The 19,665-nt window shown below is 43.1% G+C and overlaps 1 protein-coding gene across 4 annotated transcripts in view; it reads right to left on the bottom strand.

Moving 5' to 3' along the window:
* Positions 1-3,933: 3,933 nt before the first annotated feature.
* The window catches only part of GPRIN2 (G protein regulated inducer of neurite outgrowth 2), a 28,701-nt gene continuing 12,969 nt past the window's right edge, over positions 3,934-19,665 (bottom strand). For 2 of the 4 annotated variants that reach the window (XM_075423011.1, XM_075423013.1), the window contains exon 2: positions 3,934-6,798. In XM_075423011.1, coding sequence (XP_075279126.1) covers positions 4,977-6,782 — 1,806 coding nt within the window. In that variant the 5' untranslated portion in view covers positions 6,783-6,798 and the 3' untranslated portion in view covers positions 3,934-4,976. Of the gene's footprint in view, positions 6,799-11,427; positions 11,512-13,326; positions 13,373-19,665 lie in introns of those variants that run through there. The other 2 variants (XM_075423012.1, XM_009944510.2) reach the window with 2 other exon arrangements.

The following is a 19,665-nucleotide window of genomic DNA, read 5'->3' on the forward strand; positions in this document are numbered from 1 at the left end:
GGGGGGTAGCAGTGTCTGCAGGGCGCCTGGTCCCGCTCCCTGTTTGGAGCTGGGGTTCCCAGATCTCGTCTCTGCTCTGAGATTCTGCTTTATCCCAACCTCACCGCACATTGCTTTTCCTAAGCAAAACTACATGGTTTTAATTAGTCCAGCTTTAACAGGGAGTGACATCCTTCCAGAAGGCCTCTTACCTCAGTACGTCTTCAGACAGGTCATTACTGCTTTGGATTTAAAAGACTAAATGTCTATCCAATAATGCAATTAGTCCAGCTTGCCATCATTTCTTACTGGCAGTAAACAGAGAAGTGCTCAGGAAGAAACACGTTCCCCTGTCTGAACAGTGGAGATGCTTTTTATTCCCTGCAACATCTTTGGTTACAGTCAGGCACGCAACAGCTGACTGCATTTTCCTCCCAGCTCCCTCGTGTCGCCAAGGTCCACGGGCATGGAGCAGTGTTGCTGTACAACACGTGATTTCTTAAGCTATGCCTGGAAGGAAGAGAAGCTCCTTCTAGATCTGGGGTTCCTGAAGAAAACCTGAGTCTGAAGGGTGGGATCTGTGGCCATCCTGAGCAGAACCGGCTCAGGATCCAGGCTGTAGCCACTCCAGGTCTCCTCCAGCAGCACGAGGCCTTCGGAGAGCCCCTCAGCTGCACACTCCCATCCCCGCTGCGGTCCCCCATTGCCCCAGGGGCAGCAGCAATCACCAGGCAGCTTGCTGGGGGGCACTTCTATTACTGGGGCCAGGGCGACACAGGTTAGGTGGCCCTCTCACCTGATCCCCAGCCATTAAGCAACCAGTCACAAACACAACTCTAGAACGCCATTTCTCAGAACAAATTAACATTTTCAGCAGAAGACCGAACAAATAAATACAATGATTTTAAAACCAACGGATATGACATTGACTAAGGAACTTCTGAAGTAAATTTTAAAATAATTGATTGAACTATGAAAGGTTTTTACTTAAAACATTGAGAGAGTATCCTCTATTTCAGTGTTTAACCCTGCAGTCAGAGATTATCTCAAATTACAATTGTGCGATGATAATAAAGTCAGTCAGTGTCAAACGTCTGACAGGTTTTGGCCTCTCCTCCAGGACTGGTAACAGTAAATATGGTGATACGTCTCCTTTGTTACTAGAGCAAGAGAATAATTCGGAGTGAGATGAATTATTATAACTCTTAGTCAGAGCTGTTTCATCAGCATGCTGATATTAGCGTCCATTCCCTTCAGTCTGTGCTGAACCACTGACCTAAGCACCTCAGCCCATTATCAAGTATCATACGCAGTTCAGTCCTGCTAGAGACATTAGTTACTGTCTAGGGATGACATAACATATCCAAAATACTGCGTTACCAAATTTTAAGGGAAACAAGGTGCATTCGGGCAGAAGGGTTAAGCTCCCCACGTGCCAGTGCAGCCCTCACCAAGGATCTGTCGAAAGGCAACCCCGATTTATCAGCTGTAAACCAGACTTCAGCATTCAGGCTGGGGAGCAGAGGCAACATGCTGCAGTGCAAACTGGTTTGCAAATGGGCTCAAGAAAATAATCTACCCTGATTTCATCCTAGTTTGACAAGTGTCTGTGTTCAGGATTGACCTGCTTGGTTATAAATCTAGTGTAAGTTTTCCTTCTACTGTATTTGTATTTAAAAGCAGAATTTAATGGATTTGGATCTTCCTAAGTTAGTAAACAATAAAAACCAGGGATAGAGTTCTCACATTCACAAGAGTAACACTTGAACAGAGCACAAATATGAAAAATACTTAACATACAACTTGACTGCATTTCTATTTAAAAAAAAATTGAACCCAAATGCAAAGTGAATCCAAATTCCCTTTTTTTAAGAGGCATCCATCATACAAGTGGAACAACCTATGTTATCCATGTAGCTAATACTCAGATGAGTATTTGGTTGGTTGGGTTTTTTTCCCAGATCTCTATCAATATACCTTGCATTTTAATCCTTTCCAAAAGCACAGGAAATTCTCAAACATAAACACTATTTTTGTTACCAACAGCGACTCCAATTAGTATCCTAAAGACTTACAAAGCCTGTGATGAGCGAGCATCTGTTTTTCTTGATTAGCAACCCATTGGTGTCCTGCTCCTTGCTTGTCATTTATTTTTCTCATCCAGGAACGATAATCAGTGTTTAATACTGAAATAGCAAATCCATATCAATGCATAAACCATAGGTAATTCACATCAGAGCTGTATGAAATCGAACATTTGATCCAGCTTTTATAGTACACAACAGCCAAAGCCCTCACGGGACATTGCCATATCATTCCAGTCCCTTCTGCAAACTGCCTCTTTCTGACCAGTTTGATACTGGTCCTGTTTTAACAACTTCCTAGAGTTGGGGGCTTTATTTTGTAGGGGTGCTTGGGATGGCGGGGGTGGGAACGAGGATCAAGATTATTCCACATGTCAAATAGCTTAAAAGTATGGATTATGATGGTCACAGGAGCAAGGTACACTTGCTATTTTAAAGCTTTAGTTTGACTGTTCAAATCTTTACTTCTCCTGCACACCCGAGGACAAGCTAACACACACAAGCTTTTAGGTCATTACAGTGCTTAAAATTAAAATGTGTAGTATGTGAAGAAAGGAAGAAATCATTGTTTAGTACTGCTTATGATACTCCGGACCATAAAATAAGCCCATATAAAAACTGTTTAGCTAAACTCTAAATAACAGCAGAAGTGACTTTTTTTTAGTTACTTATTACTTCTTCACTTCTAGTAAAGCTTTAGTAAAAGGAACTTTAACACCTAGGATCATTATCAAGACTTGGATGCTCACACCTATAGTGGCATCCTGAGTAAGGTGTCATATTCCAGTGCTTTCAGACTTGGTTTGTATAAAAAACTCGTTTTAAGTTCAGACTTCACTGAGGCCAAAGTCCCAGGGCCTCAATGAAGCCTCCTGAACTCGAAGCGAGTTTCACAGGTGACAGCTCTGTTTAATTCAATTTTGTCCAGCAATGAAAATTTGATCTTGAACTGCTCTGGAATCACAGAATGGATTGGGTTGGAAGTAACCTTTACAGATCACCTAGTCCCAGCCCCCCTGCCATGGGCAGGGACACCTTCCACTAGACCAGGGTGCTCAAAGCCCCGCCCAGCCTGGCCTTGAACACTGCCAGGGAGGGGGCAGCCACAGCTTCTCTGGGCAACCTGTGCCAGGGCCTCACCACCCTCACAGTAAAGAATTTCTTCCTTGTATCTCATGTAAATCTATCCTCTTTCAGTGTAAAGCCATTACCCCTTGTCCTACACTCCCCTGTAAAAAGTCCCTCTCCAGCTCTCTTGCAGGCACCGTCAGGCACTGGAAGGCTGCAGTAAGGTGTCCCCACAGCCTTCTCTTCTCCAGGCTGAACAGCCCCAACTCCCTCAGCCTTTCCTCAACATTAATAATGCATCACGTTATCCTCTACGCTATTAATGCATCACAGTATATTCCAGCTAGCAGATCCTATATTTAAGGATTTTCTAGATGACTTTTTAAAGCTGTCCTAAGCACTAGGGACTCCTGTTCATATAGAAGTGTCAGGTGAACATTATGTGAACATTATGGAACAAAAAACAAACCGAAACAACAAAAGCACACCCACACACATTTAAAGAAAGAATGAATAATTCCACAGCAGTAAGTTCTCTGACCTTGCAAGTTTTTCTTTGAGACAGAAATGAATGTTCCTGCTCTCTCTTCATCAAAAAATGTTGCACATTTCTATTTTCCTGACAAATCTTAGATGTTGACCAAAGGCCACATATGACCCTGGAAATAATAGTCTCAGCTTCCTTGACAAACCTTTCACTTCAAACGGGCCCTGCGCTACAGCTGTGTTACAGTATCATAAATGTTTCTCACTGGGAAACTGTTTGCAAAGCTGATTTTGGGAGAAAAGAAATGTTTAAGCTGCCCACATACTCAGGGCACTCGGAACAAATAACCTTCGAGCTGTACTTTGGTGAAGACACACAGTCTCGCTTTCAGCAGGTGCCTGACGTCAGACCAGACAGGGAGCACAAGAGGAGCGAAGCTTACGTGCAAACTGTCGCCTGTGGTTTATGCAACAACAAAATAACCACTGTTCAGGATAGACGGATGTAGAAAGAAATCACTAGAAATCACTTTTAATAAAAGTCAAACAAAATTGCTTATGATCTGAGGGTATGACAGTGTGATGGACTAATCTGAACAGCTTTTGTTTCATGTCTCTAAAAGAAGCATTCAATAAGTAATTCACATTACATGAGTCACCTTTGGTAGTATCGCACATTTGTGTCAATCACTTGGTAAACATCAGTTCTGGATATTTAGAGTGTAATTCATCATAACTACAAACTAATTTGGAAGTTGTAGAAGCATCCTCCAGCCGTACATCAGCTTGCAAAGGGAAGAGTTCAGACAAGCAATATCAAAATTACATCGGAGAGTTATGTAGCAAAAGTTACAATTCCTTGTCATATAGCATTACACTAGTTTGTCATTTTGTCTACAGTTAAAGTGGGTTTATAGTCAGCATTATTATAAAATAACAGCAAAGTAGCTCCCAAAACAATTTAAGGGATTAGGATTGAAAGCTAAGAACTTTGATTAAAGCATCATTTCCTAACTGTGTTTTCTATCCCTAAATTGTTAAAATACAGAAAAAAATCATTTTAAAAAGATGCATCATTTAGAAAAGAAGTCTCATTCCTTACAGCATGATTTAAAACTAACAGAAGAATAAACCAGTGCTACACTAAACACAGTCAAGAGCATTCAGATGGCATGACGTAGGTACAACCTCACGTCCTCTGTTACATGGCCCAACCATGAGTTTTTCCTTGCTTTGATGCATATTTGATGGTTGCTGAACTTTTCCTACTTATCCTGAAGTGGTTTGTCCCACGTACTCTGTTCACAAGTCAGCATTTATTTACAGTTTAAAAGCAGCACAGCTGTCCTACGGCTGTGCTCACTCCACTGCAGTACTGGAACAAGCACAACAGCTCGGATATCTTAGGGAATGCATCATTGTTCTGAAAGGCCTTTTTTTCCCCATTTTGCCAGAAGATGGCTCCTCATTACTTTTCCCAGCCAGGTGAGCAGGGTCTGTCTGGAATTGTTCTATCTGAATCTCGAGATGTTTTTGAATGGCCAACCCAAGGACTTCTGGATCCACAGATGCCCCATACACTTCCCACGTCATTCCTTCATCATCCCATCTGACTTCACGAACTGGAGATTTGGGGGCCTCCAAGTCCTGCTCCAGGTTCACCTCTGGGAACACGTGCGAGTGGCCTTCCACTGCAGCTGCTGGGCTTGTGGCCACAGATTTGCATTCCATGGTGGGGAGAGTTTGCACCTCGGCATCTCTGCGCTCAAGAGCTGGTCTCAGTCCTTTGGTTAAATCATTCATAGAAGTCATAGTCCACATGTCCTTAGTTGTCATTACCATGCCTGCACCTTGCTGGCTACGAAAGGCAACACGGGCAGCCTGTGTTTCTGGAGGAGCTCCCTCCTGCTGAGCACAGCATTCAGCATGTTGCAGTTGCTCTCCAGGAATGCCACAGCACTTCAGGACTCTCTTGGCATCCAGGCCCGATTCACTTACTGAAGACACCAGCTTAGGATACGTCAGAATGTCTGAAGTAGAAAAGGAATGAAAATAGCCAGGTGCTGCCTGCTCCTTTCCCGACTCGCTAACTGAGCATACCAACCGTGGAACAAGCTGTATAGATGGAATGGGCAATGAATGGCAGTAGGCAGGGACGGTGGCATGTACTTTCACACAAGCATCCTGCCTTACATTGCAGGGCCCTGCAGAATTGTTATGAACTGTCATCGCCCTGGGGGAGTATGCAGAGTTCGGAATATTACCGTAAGTCAGACCACCGTGAATAATCCCCGTGGCTTGACTGAACATTGTCCTGTTTGAGAACCCATTTCCAGGCATGTGGGGTCCCAGAACAGCAGCATGAAATGTTCCAGGATCTGTGTAAACAGTAGTATTATGTGGAATACCACTGCTGTCGAAGCTGTTTGTGGGTACTTTTTGGTCTCTAGGTAGAACTGGAAGATTAGTCACAAGGTTTTGATAGTGGGATGTATTTTCATTTGTTTCTGATCCATATCTTTGTGTTTGGTAAGGCATCCTAGCCACTGGTGGACCATGCCTGCAGCTAGAAGAGCTTAGGCTGGAGTGAGCAGCACTGGTTTCTATGTGAGTGACATAAGTCTGCTGTTTGCAACTGCAAGTTAGGTCTGAGTGGCTTCTCTGAGGGGCAGTTCCCAGTTCTTCCATTTCACACATGCTTTGCTGGTGTACAACGCAGGCCGAAGAAACATTCTCAAGAGTGCTGCTCTTTACACGCATCTTGGTGTCCTCCGCTTCCCAGGATACTGGGGACTGTTCAGCAATAAGAAAATGGTTCATAGTCTTAGTTCTGCTCTGTGAATTGTCCTTGGCTGACTGATTGCTTATGGTTTGGACCACTGATCCCAGTCCCATCCTCCCAGGCTGCGAGAAGGACCATCCAGGACTCGGCATGCTCCTGGCATCACTCTCATTTCCGAGGCTATGGCAGATGGTGCTACTGTGGCTTTTCTTCAGCTCCTGTTTATTGCTTTGCGTTTCCTCTAAACTTGATTGCCTGGTACAGGCCAGACTTGAGGAACTCTTCGACAGGGGATGACTGTTGACATTCAAGAGGCCGTGACAAGCAGAACTTAGTGCATCCTGGTAGGAATGAGTGTGGAGCTGGTGGCTGTCAGCTGACATGGCAAAAAAGAGAGATCTGCAAGAAATAGTGGAGAGAACAAAAGAAATTTGAGAAGGAAATACATGCACTGGAAACTATAATCTCTGTTGACCTTCTGCCTGGGCTTCTTGCTTTTCACAGTTCACAAACACTTTTAAAAAAGCACTGTACTGTAGCCTCTGTGTACTCAGACTGGCCAGTTTCCGTTTTCGGTTTTCACAAAGGGCTTCTCCCTGAATTAGATTCAGGATTTACTGAAATTCTGTTTTCTTCACATTTCATAAAACACAGAGGGAAAAAAAAATATTCTTGGTTTCTACCTTTTGACAATAACAATCTCAACATTGGCAAGCATCATGTCCCCTGAATTTATTGGAGCCGTTTGTGGGACATCCAGAGATGCCACATAACTTCAGCAAAGACAGAAGCATTTTTAAACAACATAGCTTTTCACCACGGTGTTTGTTAGCCAATGATGTTAACTGTATCATCAAAACTAAAAACTATTCAGTTTTTAGTCTCTTGACATTGTCTTTTCAGAAGTCATCCAATCCTGTTGGAGCTTTCAAACATGAACAAAGCCTCAACAACTGAACAAGTTCTTCCTTTTTCTCCTGCTCTTCCTAACAAGCTTCTTTGGATTTCATTTCACAAGATCATTGCTACTTTAGTCAACTGTTTTCCTGGAGTCTACAGAAGCGTACAATAGATGTGGACAAAACTGGTTTGATTACCTAAGGCAGAGGAGACAGGACATGAAACCCAAGGAAAGGAGCTCTGCCAGGCCCATGTGGAGTCAGTGCCAGCATTCCCAAAACAAGCAGTGCTGGGTAGCATGGGGTGAAGATACCCAGCTGGCCCACAACAGGGTCAGCGGGCTTTCCAGCTTGTGCTCACCGCTGGCATGATAGGAGGTGGCAGCAAGGAGGGACCTCCAGAGAAAGGCTGGAGGTGAAGCTCCCCTAGGAACCACTGAGCTGTGTGGCAAGCGTGCACCTCAGCACAGCGATTGTTAGGAGAACATGCTTCGGTGCGTGGCTTGGGCTTCTTGTGCCAGTCACCTCTGCGAATCCACAAGTTCACACTGGCTGCGGAAGGTACATACTCACTGCACCACAAGCAGGGTGAAAACAAAACAAGAAAATCCTTAACCAAAGTATTGTGGCTCCTTTGTCCTTTTTTTAGTGCACTCAGCCACTTTTATTGTTAGAAAACACTTGTTTCTACTGGTTGGTATATGCTGACTCTATGTTGTTAACGTTTATGTTAGCACTTCCTCTGACTGACTATGCACATTCCTTTGGTGTCACAGAGGTCTTTCAACATTTGTACAACTGGGTTATTTTAATATGCTCACATATCTGTATCTACACACATACATAAAAATATATCTCTTTCCTAAAATAACCCATTCTGTGGAAGAGAAAAATCTAGAGCCTTTATTCTCTGCTTCCAAGTCAAGTACTACTTGGTATTTTGTGTGCAGAAGTATAGCGGAAGCCACAAGTTCTCAGTTCAGAGAACTTGCCCTCAGATGCACTCAACACACTGTGCCTCCCTCGCGGGACTCCTACAGAAACCTTCACAGTTTCTTGTGAACCGTATCACTGAAATAAAAATGAATGTGTGGAATAAGAAAGGTACCTACAGGAGGTGGACAAAAGCGCTCTGTAAATGTAATGGGAAAATTCACTCGTAACACCAAGAGATCAGTGGCTGCAAGGGCTCACAGTCAAACCTCTCAGTGACAAGCTTTTACTAGTGATCCTTTTAATATGATATTTACAGGCTCAAAGAGTCACCTACCAACACAACTGATAAAAAGCATGCCTTTTGCTCCATCCACAGACCAAGAGCTCTGCTGCTGATCTGGAGAGGTATCAGTGCTTACACCGTCATTCCATTTTTATTGTTAACTTTGGCAAGCTAATAGTTCAGGCTGTGACTTTCCCGTCACCTGAAATCCACTTCTGTTTGCTGTTTTCCATAATGAAATTAAATTGAGCAAGACAACATTAAAAAAAACACAATATTTGCAATGACTTCTTTGAGAAGCTTCTCATTGTGGGCTGTGTAGCAGGGACTTGTGATTGACAGCAATATCCTCTAGCGTTAGGGTTCACTCAAACTTGGACTGTATGCAGAAAAAAGGCAGTTTCCCCTCCTTCTTACGTGCTTGTTCAGTTAGTAATTAAACTCATCACAGACTCCAGCTGCACCAAGCCTGCTCTGTACACCGCAACCTCTCTGGCCTGTGGGACTCGGCAGGCTGGTGGCATCGAAGGACAACACAAAAGCATATTTTCTTCCAGGAATGCAATTTCAGATTCCTGGGTTAGAGGCACTGCCGAGCACAGCTGCGGTCAAAAGCAACCACTTCTTGCCAGGCTGGCCATCAATGTGTTTCTGCACGTTTTTCAAAACCCCTTGCAAAACCTCACTCAGCACTTAGAAGAGAAGCAAGCACTGGGAAAGCGACAGTTCTGAAACCCGGCGCTCCTCTCCTCCAGCGTGTTACCCATGCTGCAGCCACTTACACCTGTGGGTATAGTCTGCCACGCAGAGCTCAGAGGAGTCAACAGGATTAAACACCAGAGCATAGCTGTCTGCAAAGTGAGGACCTTGCATTTAATCTCTTTAAAAGGTAACACCTGCACTGGGATGAAACAACATTTACTAATGGAAATCCTCAGTCACAAATATTGAGTCTCAGGTGAAAGGCAGCTCCAAACATATCCTGTTACAGATGATATAAAGCTGCGCAAACTTTGAAGAGCACTCTCACAAAGTTTACGAGGTTCAAATACGTATCTATACACAGACAGCAAGGCCTCTGTTTGCTTTATGTAGCTTCACTGCAGAAACCTCTGTAGCTCGAAGAAGTGATGCGAATTTGAGACTGACTCGTCACCTCAGTGCGAAGAAACACATTCAGATGAATGAAACAGTCCAAAGGTACTGACATCACTGAAAACAACACCCAGGTGTGATGTTTGCAATGAAACCTGCAGAGAGAACTCTGAAGAGATTTATTTTTGCCCCAGCCACGTAGACTCCAACTGCAGCTGAGATCAAGACCAAACATGGGCCAATGCTACATATATTACACACGTACAAAGACATCTATAACATTATAACCAGCAATCATCAACAGCATTTGAACATCTTTGCTCAGGCAGACCAGTGTTCCATACTAGCACAATTTTCAAAATTATGTTATGGCTTTTGGACCTTAAAAACAATGGTAACAATTAAACAATTATCAGTCAAGTAAAACAGCATCTCAACCAATACTTCAGGACATGGTTAAGGATGGGGAAAAAAAAAAAAAAGTAAAAAAGAAAACAAAGCCCCATTCAAACAAGATGAAGCAGCATCTTTTGGAAAAATGCACCTTCCTATCGTGCTGAAACCCAAAGTTACGTTTTCACAGAATCACAGAATGTTCAGGGTTGGAAGGGACCTCTGTGGGTCATCTAGTCCAACCCCCCTGCCGAAGCAGGGGCACCTACAGCAGGCTGCACAGGACCTTGTCCAGGCAGGTCTTGAATATCTCCAGAGAAGGAGACTCCACAACCTCCCTGGGCAGCCTGTTCCAGGGCTCCGTCACCCTCAGAACGAAGAAGTTCTTCCTCATGTTCAGACAGAACTTCCTCTGCTTCAGTTTGTGCCCGTTGCCCCTTGTCCTGTCACTGGGCACTACTGAAAAGAGTCTGGCCCCATCCTCCTGACACCCACCCTTAAGATATTTATAAGCATTTATCAGGTCCCCTCTCAGCCTTCTCTTCTTCAGGCTAAACAAGCCCAGCTCCCTCAGCCTCTCCTCATAGGAGAGATGTTCCAGTCCCCTCATCATCCTTGTAGCCCTCCGCTGGACTCTCTCCAGTAGCTCTTCATCTTTCTTGAAGTGGGGAGCCCGAAACTGAACAGAGTACTCCAGATGGGGCCTCACTAGGGCAGAGTAGAGGGGAAGGAGAACCTCCCTCGACCTGCTGGCCACACTCCTCCCAATGCACCCCAGGATCCCATTGGCCTTCTTGGCAGCCAGGGCACACTGCTGGCTCATGGTCAACTTGTCATCCACCCAGGTCCCTCTCCGCAGAGCTGCTTTCCAGCAGGTCCACTCTGAGCCTGTACTGGTGCATGGGGTTTTCCCAGACAGCCTGAGCTCTTCCCCACTTATGGGCCACCTATTGCTTTCCCCGTGTTTCTATTGCAGACCCACGAGGCCTCACACAACCAGCACTCGTTGCCCACCTGGCAGAGGCAGGGCCCCGGGCTGGACTCGCGCATGAGGGGCTCTGCGTGGAGGGTGATGGCTGCAGAGCAAACCAGCGGCTGGCTCAGCCTCTCCTCGCCTCTGCTGCAGCCAGATGTTGCCACAGCATTTGGCAGTAGCGCAAGTGAGCATGCAGGCGTGCCACAAACTACAGCAGCTTGTGGACCCTGATTTTTCTTTTTTTTTTTTAAAAACTGGTTTAGCTCTCACTACATCGAATCACCCACCCAGCCAGACCGACACCAACGTCCGCACCGGGAGGAAGCGGAGCACCGCTTCCCTCCTCAGAAACACAAACTTACTAGTGGCACAAACCCAGAGCAAACCTACACCAGCAGCACCCCTCTTCCTAAGACTTTGGAAACAGCGTGTAATCCCATACCCACCTTCCCAAACTCTGCGTTTCACACGTGCATCACTGGCGCTGATTCCCAGGGTACACAAAAATTCTTGCCTGTAGAGACACAACCCTACGGAAGAGACAACACCACATGTAGCCACTCTAGAGGTGCTCTGCTTCCCACCTCAGACTGCATCCAGCTGATGCCTTCAGAGAAGGGGCAGGAAGCAGAGGTATCCGGATGGGTACCCCAACACGTACCCCGAGGAGGGGCTGGAGGCAGGTACCCAGAATGGTGGGACAAACTTTTAAAAAAAACAACCAACCTAAAAAACCAACCCAAACCCTAAAGCATGGAACCTCTCTACTGTAACTTCACAGATGTGCAACACCATTGTAGTTTGTGAATCGGCTCATTGGGAATGGGTTACCCACGTGAAACATGGATATAACGAGAGCTGACTCAGGCGGTACTTACGGACCTGAAACAACTTTTTTGTGCATGTTGGGCAGAGAAGACTCTCTGCTTAACTTGGCATTCTAAAAAGTAAATACATAATTTATAGGAAAGTAATTTTATTCAAAAATACCTACTGTAGGTTCTGAGTTGATCTGAGAGATTTTTGTTTGGAAATTCAAAGGAAACAAGTACCTGAATACACAAACAAGAAAGCATGAACTTTGAGGCAGATACCCTGCGATGAATATTTAGAAAATTGTTAGACAAGCAGAGAAAGGATTAGGATAGAAATGGAATTAACATCCACTATTTTTGGCTTAGCTTCAGATAGCTTATGAGGGGATCTAGGCTGCTTTCACTAATTCCACTGAACCACTTTAAAGCAACAAATGTGTATTTTGCTATGACTTATGATTAAAGTTGTGACCTATTTAATGCAGTAGTAAATTTAGTCTCAGGATATTAAATATCATTTATGGTATCAATCAAATGACATTCACTGGTAAATTAAGTATGATTCCAGAATTATTCAGTATTTTTTATACTGCATGCATGTATTTTTAATTACAATTTTGACAACAAACACAAGTAGATTTAAAGTGGAATAATTCCTTACTATCATGTCAATATGTAGAGCAAGCTTTCATATAATATATAATACCACACGATATTTCAGTATGATCTTATTTAGCTCCTGCATTATGTATTTGCTAGTGATTGCTTCCTTCCCTGCATTGGCAGGCTTCACAGGAGCGTTGTGATAAACAAGACATCCACAAAGCAAATCATAGTTTTCATAACGAGGAGAGTAACGTGAGATATTAACATAAGAGGATGTGTCAATAACAAAAGAAATCCAGCCATACCCGCATTTCCCCCAACAAGCAAAGGAAGGAACTACAATAGTGCCATAAAATTAACTCAGCTGCTGGATCCTTTATCCCAGGGAAGGATTTTTTTATTTTGAGTACTGTCTTGAGCAAAATATCTGCACCACAACTTTAGCAAGTTATACTACACCAGCTATGCTCTTTCGCAAGTACTCTGTTACTACAGTAACTAAACATACTGTGATACAGTATGAATCGCCTCACAAATTAAACCATACAAGTTAGTTGCAGAATCTGGGAAGAGACAAAGAGGAATTTAATTTTAAATTTAATACTATTTACTAGAAAAATACATGCAATGCCAGAGACTTATTTCTCTAAGTTTTGCATGGTTTGTTTTTGCTTTATAGAACTGTGATGGTCAACCCACAAATCAACAGGACTTGTAACAGTGACTGCAGGCTGTTTCACCCTTCTTCACTTTGCTGCTCATACTATCAGAAAAAAATTTTTTTTTTCTTCATACATTTCATTTTGTGCTTTCAAAACCAGCATCTGACTGCAAAATAAGTGATAAAATCGGAGCCGGTTTCAGAGGGGAGAGCACTAATATGCAAGTGTGGAACTGTGAAGAGTTAGGTGATCTGATTCATACCAAAATTTGTGGATGATGACTGTTAATGTCCAGGTACTGGCCAGGACCCTCCAGGGTGAGCACCAGCACCTTTCCAGAAGACATGCAGCATCAGGGGGTTGCAAGGTCTTCGCCCAGAATTTGCTCCTTTATCTGCAGCATCCTGGCCCCGCTGTGCATCAGCACTTGGCACTCTGTACGATGATCAGCTTCGTAAGACAAACACAGAATTTCTGCAATAGCACCAAACTCCAAGACAGACACGTGCATGTTTTATACAAGAACAGTGTGATTTTAATTAACTTACGAGATTTACTTGAATAGAAGGCTGCTATATGTAGGTTCTCCACTCTCTTTAACCTCACTACAGACACCATGGTAATAAATTTGAAAAGGCAAGAGCGGTTTATGGTTAAAATGACAGAACTTTAATTGCAACCTAAGGGGCAGCTGTCCCTCAGCCATACACACTGCTGACACCTGCCTGAGACACAAGACAGCACATGATCTCTGAACTAAATTTACGCCTGAGCAGCCGGGTTACCTTGGGTACCAGCAGTAATGCGGTGTATTCACGTTATGTTCTCTTCAGGCCTGGTATTTTAAGCAATGTGTCTTCCTTATTGGCATCTACAACTGAACTTCTAAGATGGATGTTTACGATGGTAAAATGACAAAAAGGAACATCTCCTAGCATGACATGAATTTATTTTAGAGCTGTCCTCATTTTAAAGAGACTCAAATCACCAAGATGAAAAAAATCCAGTACGGTCATGTGTAAAAAATTGCCCCTGCTTGCCTACATTGAGAATTATTGGTAACTTGCACAAGATAAGAAAGATCTGTTCTGCACTTACGCAAAGATCGACAGGCTCGTGTTCTGAGGCCCGACAGCCTCCCCCTAACGACACTCCTCTGAAAGGCACAGTCCACTGACGGTAATCACCAGCATCTACTGCTGGGGGGGCGGGGAGTCAAACCACTTGAAAGGCATTGGCAAAACAGGATTAGCCATGGTAAAAAGCTTAGAGATTCAAGTGTCTGGGATTATTTTTTATGTTTTTGATTGTTATTTTATTTTGTGAGGTGTAAGGGAAAGGAAGAAACAGAGGAGTTAAATAAGGGAAAAGGCATCACTCATCAGGGAACTTCAAGGACTTTCTCTGAATTCTGTAAATACAACTATATCAACACAACTAGATTAATACAGAATCAGGCTGAGACCCCAATTACTTAACCTTTAATCCATCATCTGCCTTTAGGCTTTCCATTTTGGAATAGCATTATAAATTAACTATGCCTTGTTCAGTTCAATCTGCTAATGCCCTCTGGTAAATATTTTGGGCAGTCTCATAATATTTCCAAGTGTCAGACAGATCTAGGAGAGACTGATCTGGGCATACACAAATACCATCAGATGCACACAACAGACAAGCGCGCACCGTGTACACAAATGGATGGGGTTATTTTTTTCAGTTCTGCACCACTGGAAGCACTGGTGAGTGGTGCATGTCGCTGGGACCATAATTCACTTGTAGGAAGAGGTGTACATTTGACAGGCTAGAAAACACGAGAGCAGAAGAGTTACACACTCAGTACTCCGCACAGCAAAAGCATAGACTGTGTGTTTTACATATGCTGACTAGTCACAGCTTTTCTTTAATTTCTGTTAATTATCACTTTGCCTATCAGGCTTGACTTGAAATTTCCATCCCTGACTTTGTCTTTCCCCCAGCTGAATCCAAGCACACCAGACAGATAACTTTCTGCGTCAACTGACAACAAGATGAAAAGGAAAAAGTGTCCTTCTTAATGAGTATTAATGAACCTCAATTATTTCCTCACTTAGGACCCAAGCAGATATCTCTTCCTCCAAATGCTGAGGTTACCATGAATATCCTGATTTCCAATGATCTCACCAGGGAATAATAAATTAGTTACCATGTCAGAAAGTGAATAGATTCAAACATTTGCCAATACATTTACCTCAGGGCAGAATGACAAGGCCATTGTGTCTACAGATATCCCAACAGCATAAGAAAAGTCATGTAAGAGGACGAGCATTTGCTTTTAAGCAACAGCAGGGGCAGGCCACAGCCCTGGTAGAGTCCGAGCCAAGAAAGAAGTGCCGAGAGCTCTAAATTCTAAAATAAAAAAGGCTAAAATGAGAGTGTCATGAGAGAAGAGTCTGAGAAGGATGAACCAAAAGAGACTATTTTAATGACAACTTTAACTGAATTCCCAGGAAGGAGAATTTACACAAGGCTGTAAATAAATTATTGGGAAACCAGAGGGGTGCACTGTATCACAGGGGAAGCATGTGTTGGGATGTCTTCCTGACACCACCACATGATGCACTGTGCAATCATGCATCCTCTTCACCACATTTCTCTATTTTATCATCTGTCCCAGAAACAACTTTAAAGACCTCTTAGGATTTTGATCTTTTTTAAGCATAAATTTATAAGCAAAACATCACTCTCACTATGCCTCTGTGTGCACCTCAGTGTACAAGCTGCCCTACAATACACTGAACAGAGCTAAAATATGAGTTATTGTGCAGCCATACTTGATGCTTACTGTTCATATTTGACAGTTCACTTATTTAAAGCTCATCTCTTCAGTTAGAAGATTTAAAACTTTTTCATTAAAATTGAAATATACTGACATGGCCATGTAATCAACTGTTTTCAGTAGCTGAGGCTTTAAAAAACAACAACATAAATATCATGACAGCAGGCAAAACTGACCTAGAATCATGCTTAGAGTGAACAGTGTGTGCCTGCAGAAGTGGTGCATTAATATAATTGCCTTTCTGGTTTAAGCAGAATTATGCAAAATGAAACTGTTAATTCCGCTGCCAGGCTTACGCTGTTAAGAATTGCTGGCTACTGATATCCACTGGCAGTAGACAAGTCCTGCGAGAAAAACATTTCATAATTTCTTTAGAAATTAATCTTGATGTACAAAATTTGTAATGAGCTATCTACATTTGGATTTATTTCAGACAGACACTAGCGAACCTTCTCCTCTTCACAGGAGATGATCAAATCCTATTCCATCACGTGTACCAGTCTGGAGGGGACAGGGTCAGCCAGGTACTAAATGACCCATCTTCCTCAGAGCTCCCTTGTCGGGTCCACTTCTCAGTCCTGAACAGACTGTCCCCCAAGCAAACCCGCTGGAACTCTGCAAAGGACACATGGCTGTCGCTTGCTCAGCAAGCCTCTACCTACCAGAGGCCCAAGCCTGCAGACTGGGTGAAGTGCAGTTGCCTGTGAAGCACCACAAACTTCATCACAGGGAAAACCAGAAACCTGGTTCTGGCCTGCTGCCAGTCTCGCAGCGAGGGAGTACAGCTACGTATTAACGCAATCTGCTTACAAGAGGTCAGCAGTCTGTGCATCTAACGAACTCCACCCAAACCAAGCGATTAAAATTCATGCAAATTCACGCATCTTAGTAGAAAAGATTCAAATCATCATCATTGCTGTTTGCTTGAAAGCTTAGCAGCACCAGTTAGAGGGGAGAGATGTACTCGGCTTGGCTTAGCCTCCCTGCCCTGTGGACATCCTAGCTTTAACTTCAGGATTCAGCACTGCAGTTAGTGACTTCTGAGTATGAGAGCAACGAGGTACTCCACCCAGACAAGTGAAGGTGCATCTATCCCTTCAAGCTGTCGAGGGACAGTTAGCGTGCGTGTGCTCTCCGCTGACTGGAAGGAGGGGGCTGAAGCGCAGCACTCAGCCTCCCAGAAAAACTCACTTGCTTGGGCTCGGTGTTCTGCCGACAGCCATCACAGCTTTAGAACTCGCTATGGTGGCACACAAAGCAAGCTCAAATCTGCCTTGAAAATACTGGCGAGCTATAGCCACAAGTGCAGCAGCTTTTGTGTTCACACCTCATCCTTAATAGAAGAATGGCAAGTCCTATAGCGGCATCAAGCAGTGCTACTGGTGACAAACAAAAGTAACAGTAACCTGAAGCTCTCCAAACATCTTTGTTAGGATAAAGGAAGACAATATTTATAGACTGAAAGATGCCCCACCAAAACAATCAAAGATGGTTCATTCTTCTTCTACATGTGACAGTTAAATGTTTCCTCCCTAAAAACCCCTAGCAAGTTATTTAGCAAGACCTAGTAGTTTACCTTCGTTTCTTGTTCCCTTATTTTTTCCTGTGATTGAACACTATACAAGGGCTACAGAAAAATCCTTAGTTCTTTATTTAAACGACAGTGTTTATGAACTGTACACAAAACACTGGAGAAAAGAAAGATTGAAAAAGGCAATCCATCTACCTCCAGAAGTTGGTCTCAGCAGTGGTAGGGAGAAGACTGACTTCTAGATGGTAGAATGACAGAAGACTGACTTCTAGGTTATAAAAAAAACCAATTGCTCAGTGGTTAGAAAGAGGAAACAATTGCTTTCTAATTCTGCCTGTGCTCACTGACATACTGTATGACCTTGAGCAAGTCATTCACTTTGACTCAGTTTACTCATCTGTGACTCAGGGATTAGATGCAGAAGCCCATGATGTAGGTATTTAAAGGCTTAATTCATGATTGCAGAGCACTCTGAAATCCCAGAATAAAAGATATTAAATGTAAGACATTGAGAAGAATGTATTCTCGGCCTTCTTTTGTAATATGTGGTTTGAAAGAAATAAATAGAACATTTCTGTGTGAAATTCTTGTTGCACTTGCAGAAAACTCCTCTTATTGGGCCACTATCCATGCATCAGAAGCATCTGTTTAAAGCACCTCCCCCTCCAGCTTCCCAGCATCAGCTGAGGATGAGTAATCTTAAGGATTTCAAATACATAAAACTACTATTAACAGAATTTCCTAACATATGTATATATTGTATATCATATTATATAGAAAGTATGCATGCTAATAACATGCATATTACATATGCATGGTATATTAAGTAGTATTGGTTTATTATAAGTAGCTTCATTATACTTTTATAAGCAGAACTGTCACAACTGCAGACCATGCTGTCCTGCAGGGCTGCATTCACTCAAGGCTTTTATTTACTATGATAAACTTTTCATGAAAATCTCTCTGGCAGAGCTTCTGTGACAAATTCAAGTCCTGGGTTCATGCTGCAAGCTGTCCTGTATATACCTTTAAGCTGGAAAAGAACTGGCAGCCTCTATCCAGAGCGCTAAGTGGTGCTACTCACTTATGGTGAAGTAAGTATTGAAAAGGACTAAAAAAGACAACCAGCTAATTGGGTTTCATAGCGTTGCTTCAAGTTCCCATAGTCTGACCGTAGGACAAGCTGGCTTTGAAACGATATGAAGAATGCGGGAGGAGCTAGGAAGAATAAGTTTCCTTTTCAGACTTGATATTTTGTCATAAATGACAGTTATTATGTCAAAGTGCGGTGTCTCTCTCTCAGTAAAGCAACTGTCCCAGTTACTCTGTGGTCTAATCAGACCTATGTGGGCAACCATTATTTATAGTTTGCACAAAACATCTGAAAGGGAGCACCTCTCTGCTCTCTCGGGACTGAGAGAAGAAAAACATTAGAACTTGGCTAGAGGAGAACCCATGCTCACAAAATGCTCTCCCAAAGTTTGTTTGACACCAGAGACCTTAAGGAGGGAAAAACCAAGACACAGCAAAGCAGCAGACTAAAGCTTGCAAATGTTTTGCCAAATACGAGTATGCGAGGAACTTCCTCAAGAACTTCTGTTTACACCCTGCTCTATGTAAACAAGCAAGTTTCTCTTCTTCTTTGTTAATCTCAACAACAAAATGAGCTGCAGAAGTCTTTACTTCCTTGTCAATATTTAGTAATGTCAGAAACACAAAATATTGAGGTATAAATTTGAACAACTGCGGAGCTGCAAGGCAACGCAGGTTCCCGTCATCACCAGCGTGGAGGAAGATCCCACCTGTATGACATGGACAGCTAGAGGATAACCCTTCAAGCATCTGCTGTTAACTGCTCGCAACAAGGTACTGATTATAAAGAATTAAGTCTCTCTTACAGGAATTCTTTGCTTTTCAAACATTGGTTTGAACATACTCAAGTCCCAAGTGCACAAAACCCCGAGAAAGCTGATCTGACATCACGGCTGTGTCTGCTCTGAGCAGGAAGGTTGGAATAGATGAGTTCCCAAGGTCCCTTCCAAACTGAATCACTCAATGATTTTTTTTTTTAATTGTTTTCATAATTTTGCGCTTTTATCTGTCATAGCCAACAAGAAGCTTTCGTATAGCTTCTCATCCTGAGCCTCAAATGAAGCTAGAATGTGCAACCAGTTTGCAATATTAAAACATTTGCTTAATTGACGAGTGGAACTTGTGCCTTTGACTGAAATGAGGTGAAACGGGAACGACTTTGA

The sequence above is a fragment of the Opisthocomus hoazin genome, chromosome 6 (assembly GCF_030867145.1).
Source record: "Opisthocomus hoazin isolate bOpiHoa1 chromosome 6, bOpiHoa1.hap1, whole genome shotgun sequence".
Lineage (NCBI taxonomy): Eukaryota > Metazoa > Chordata > Aves > Opisthocomiformes > Opisthocomidae > Opisthocomus > Opisthocomus hoazin.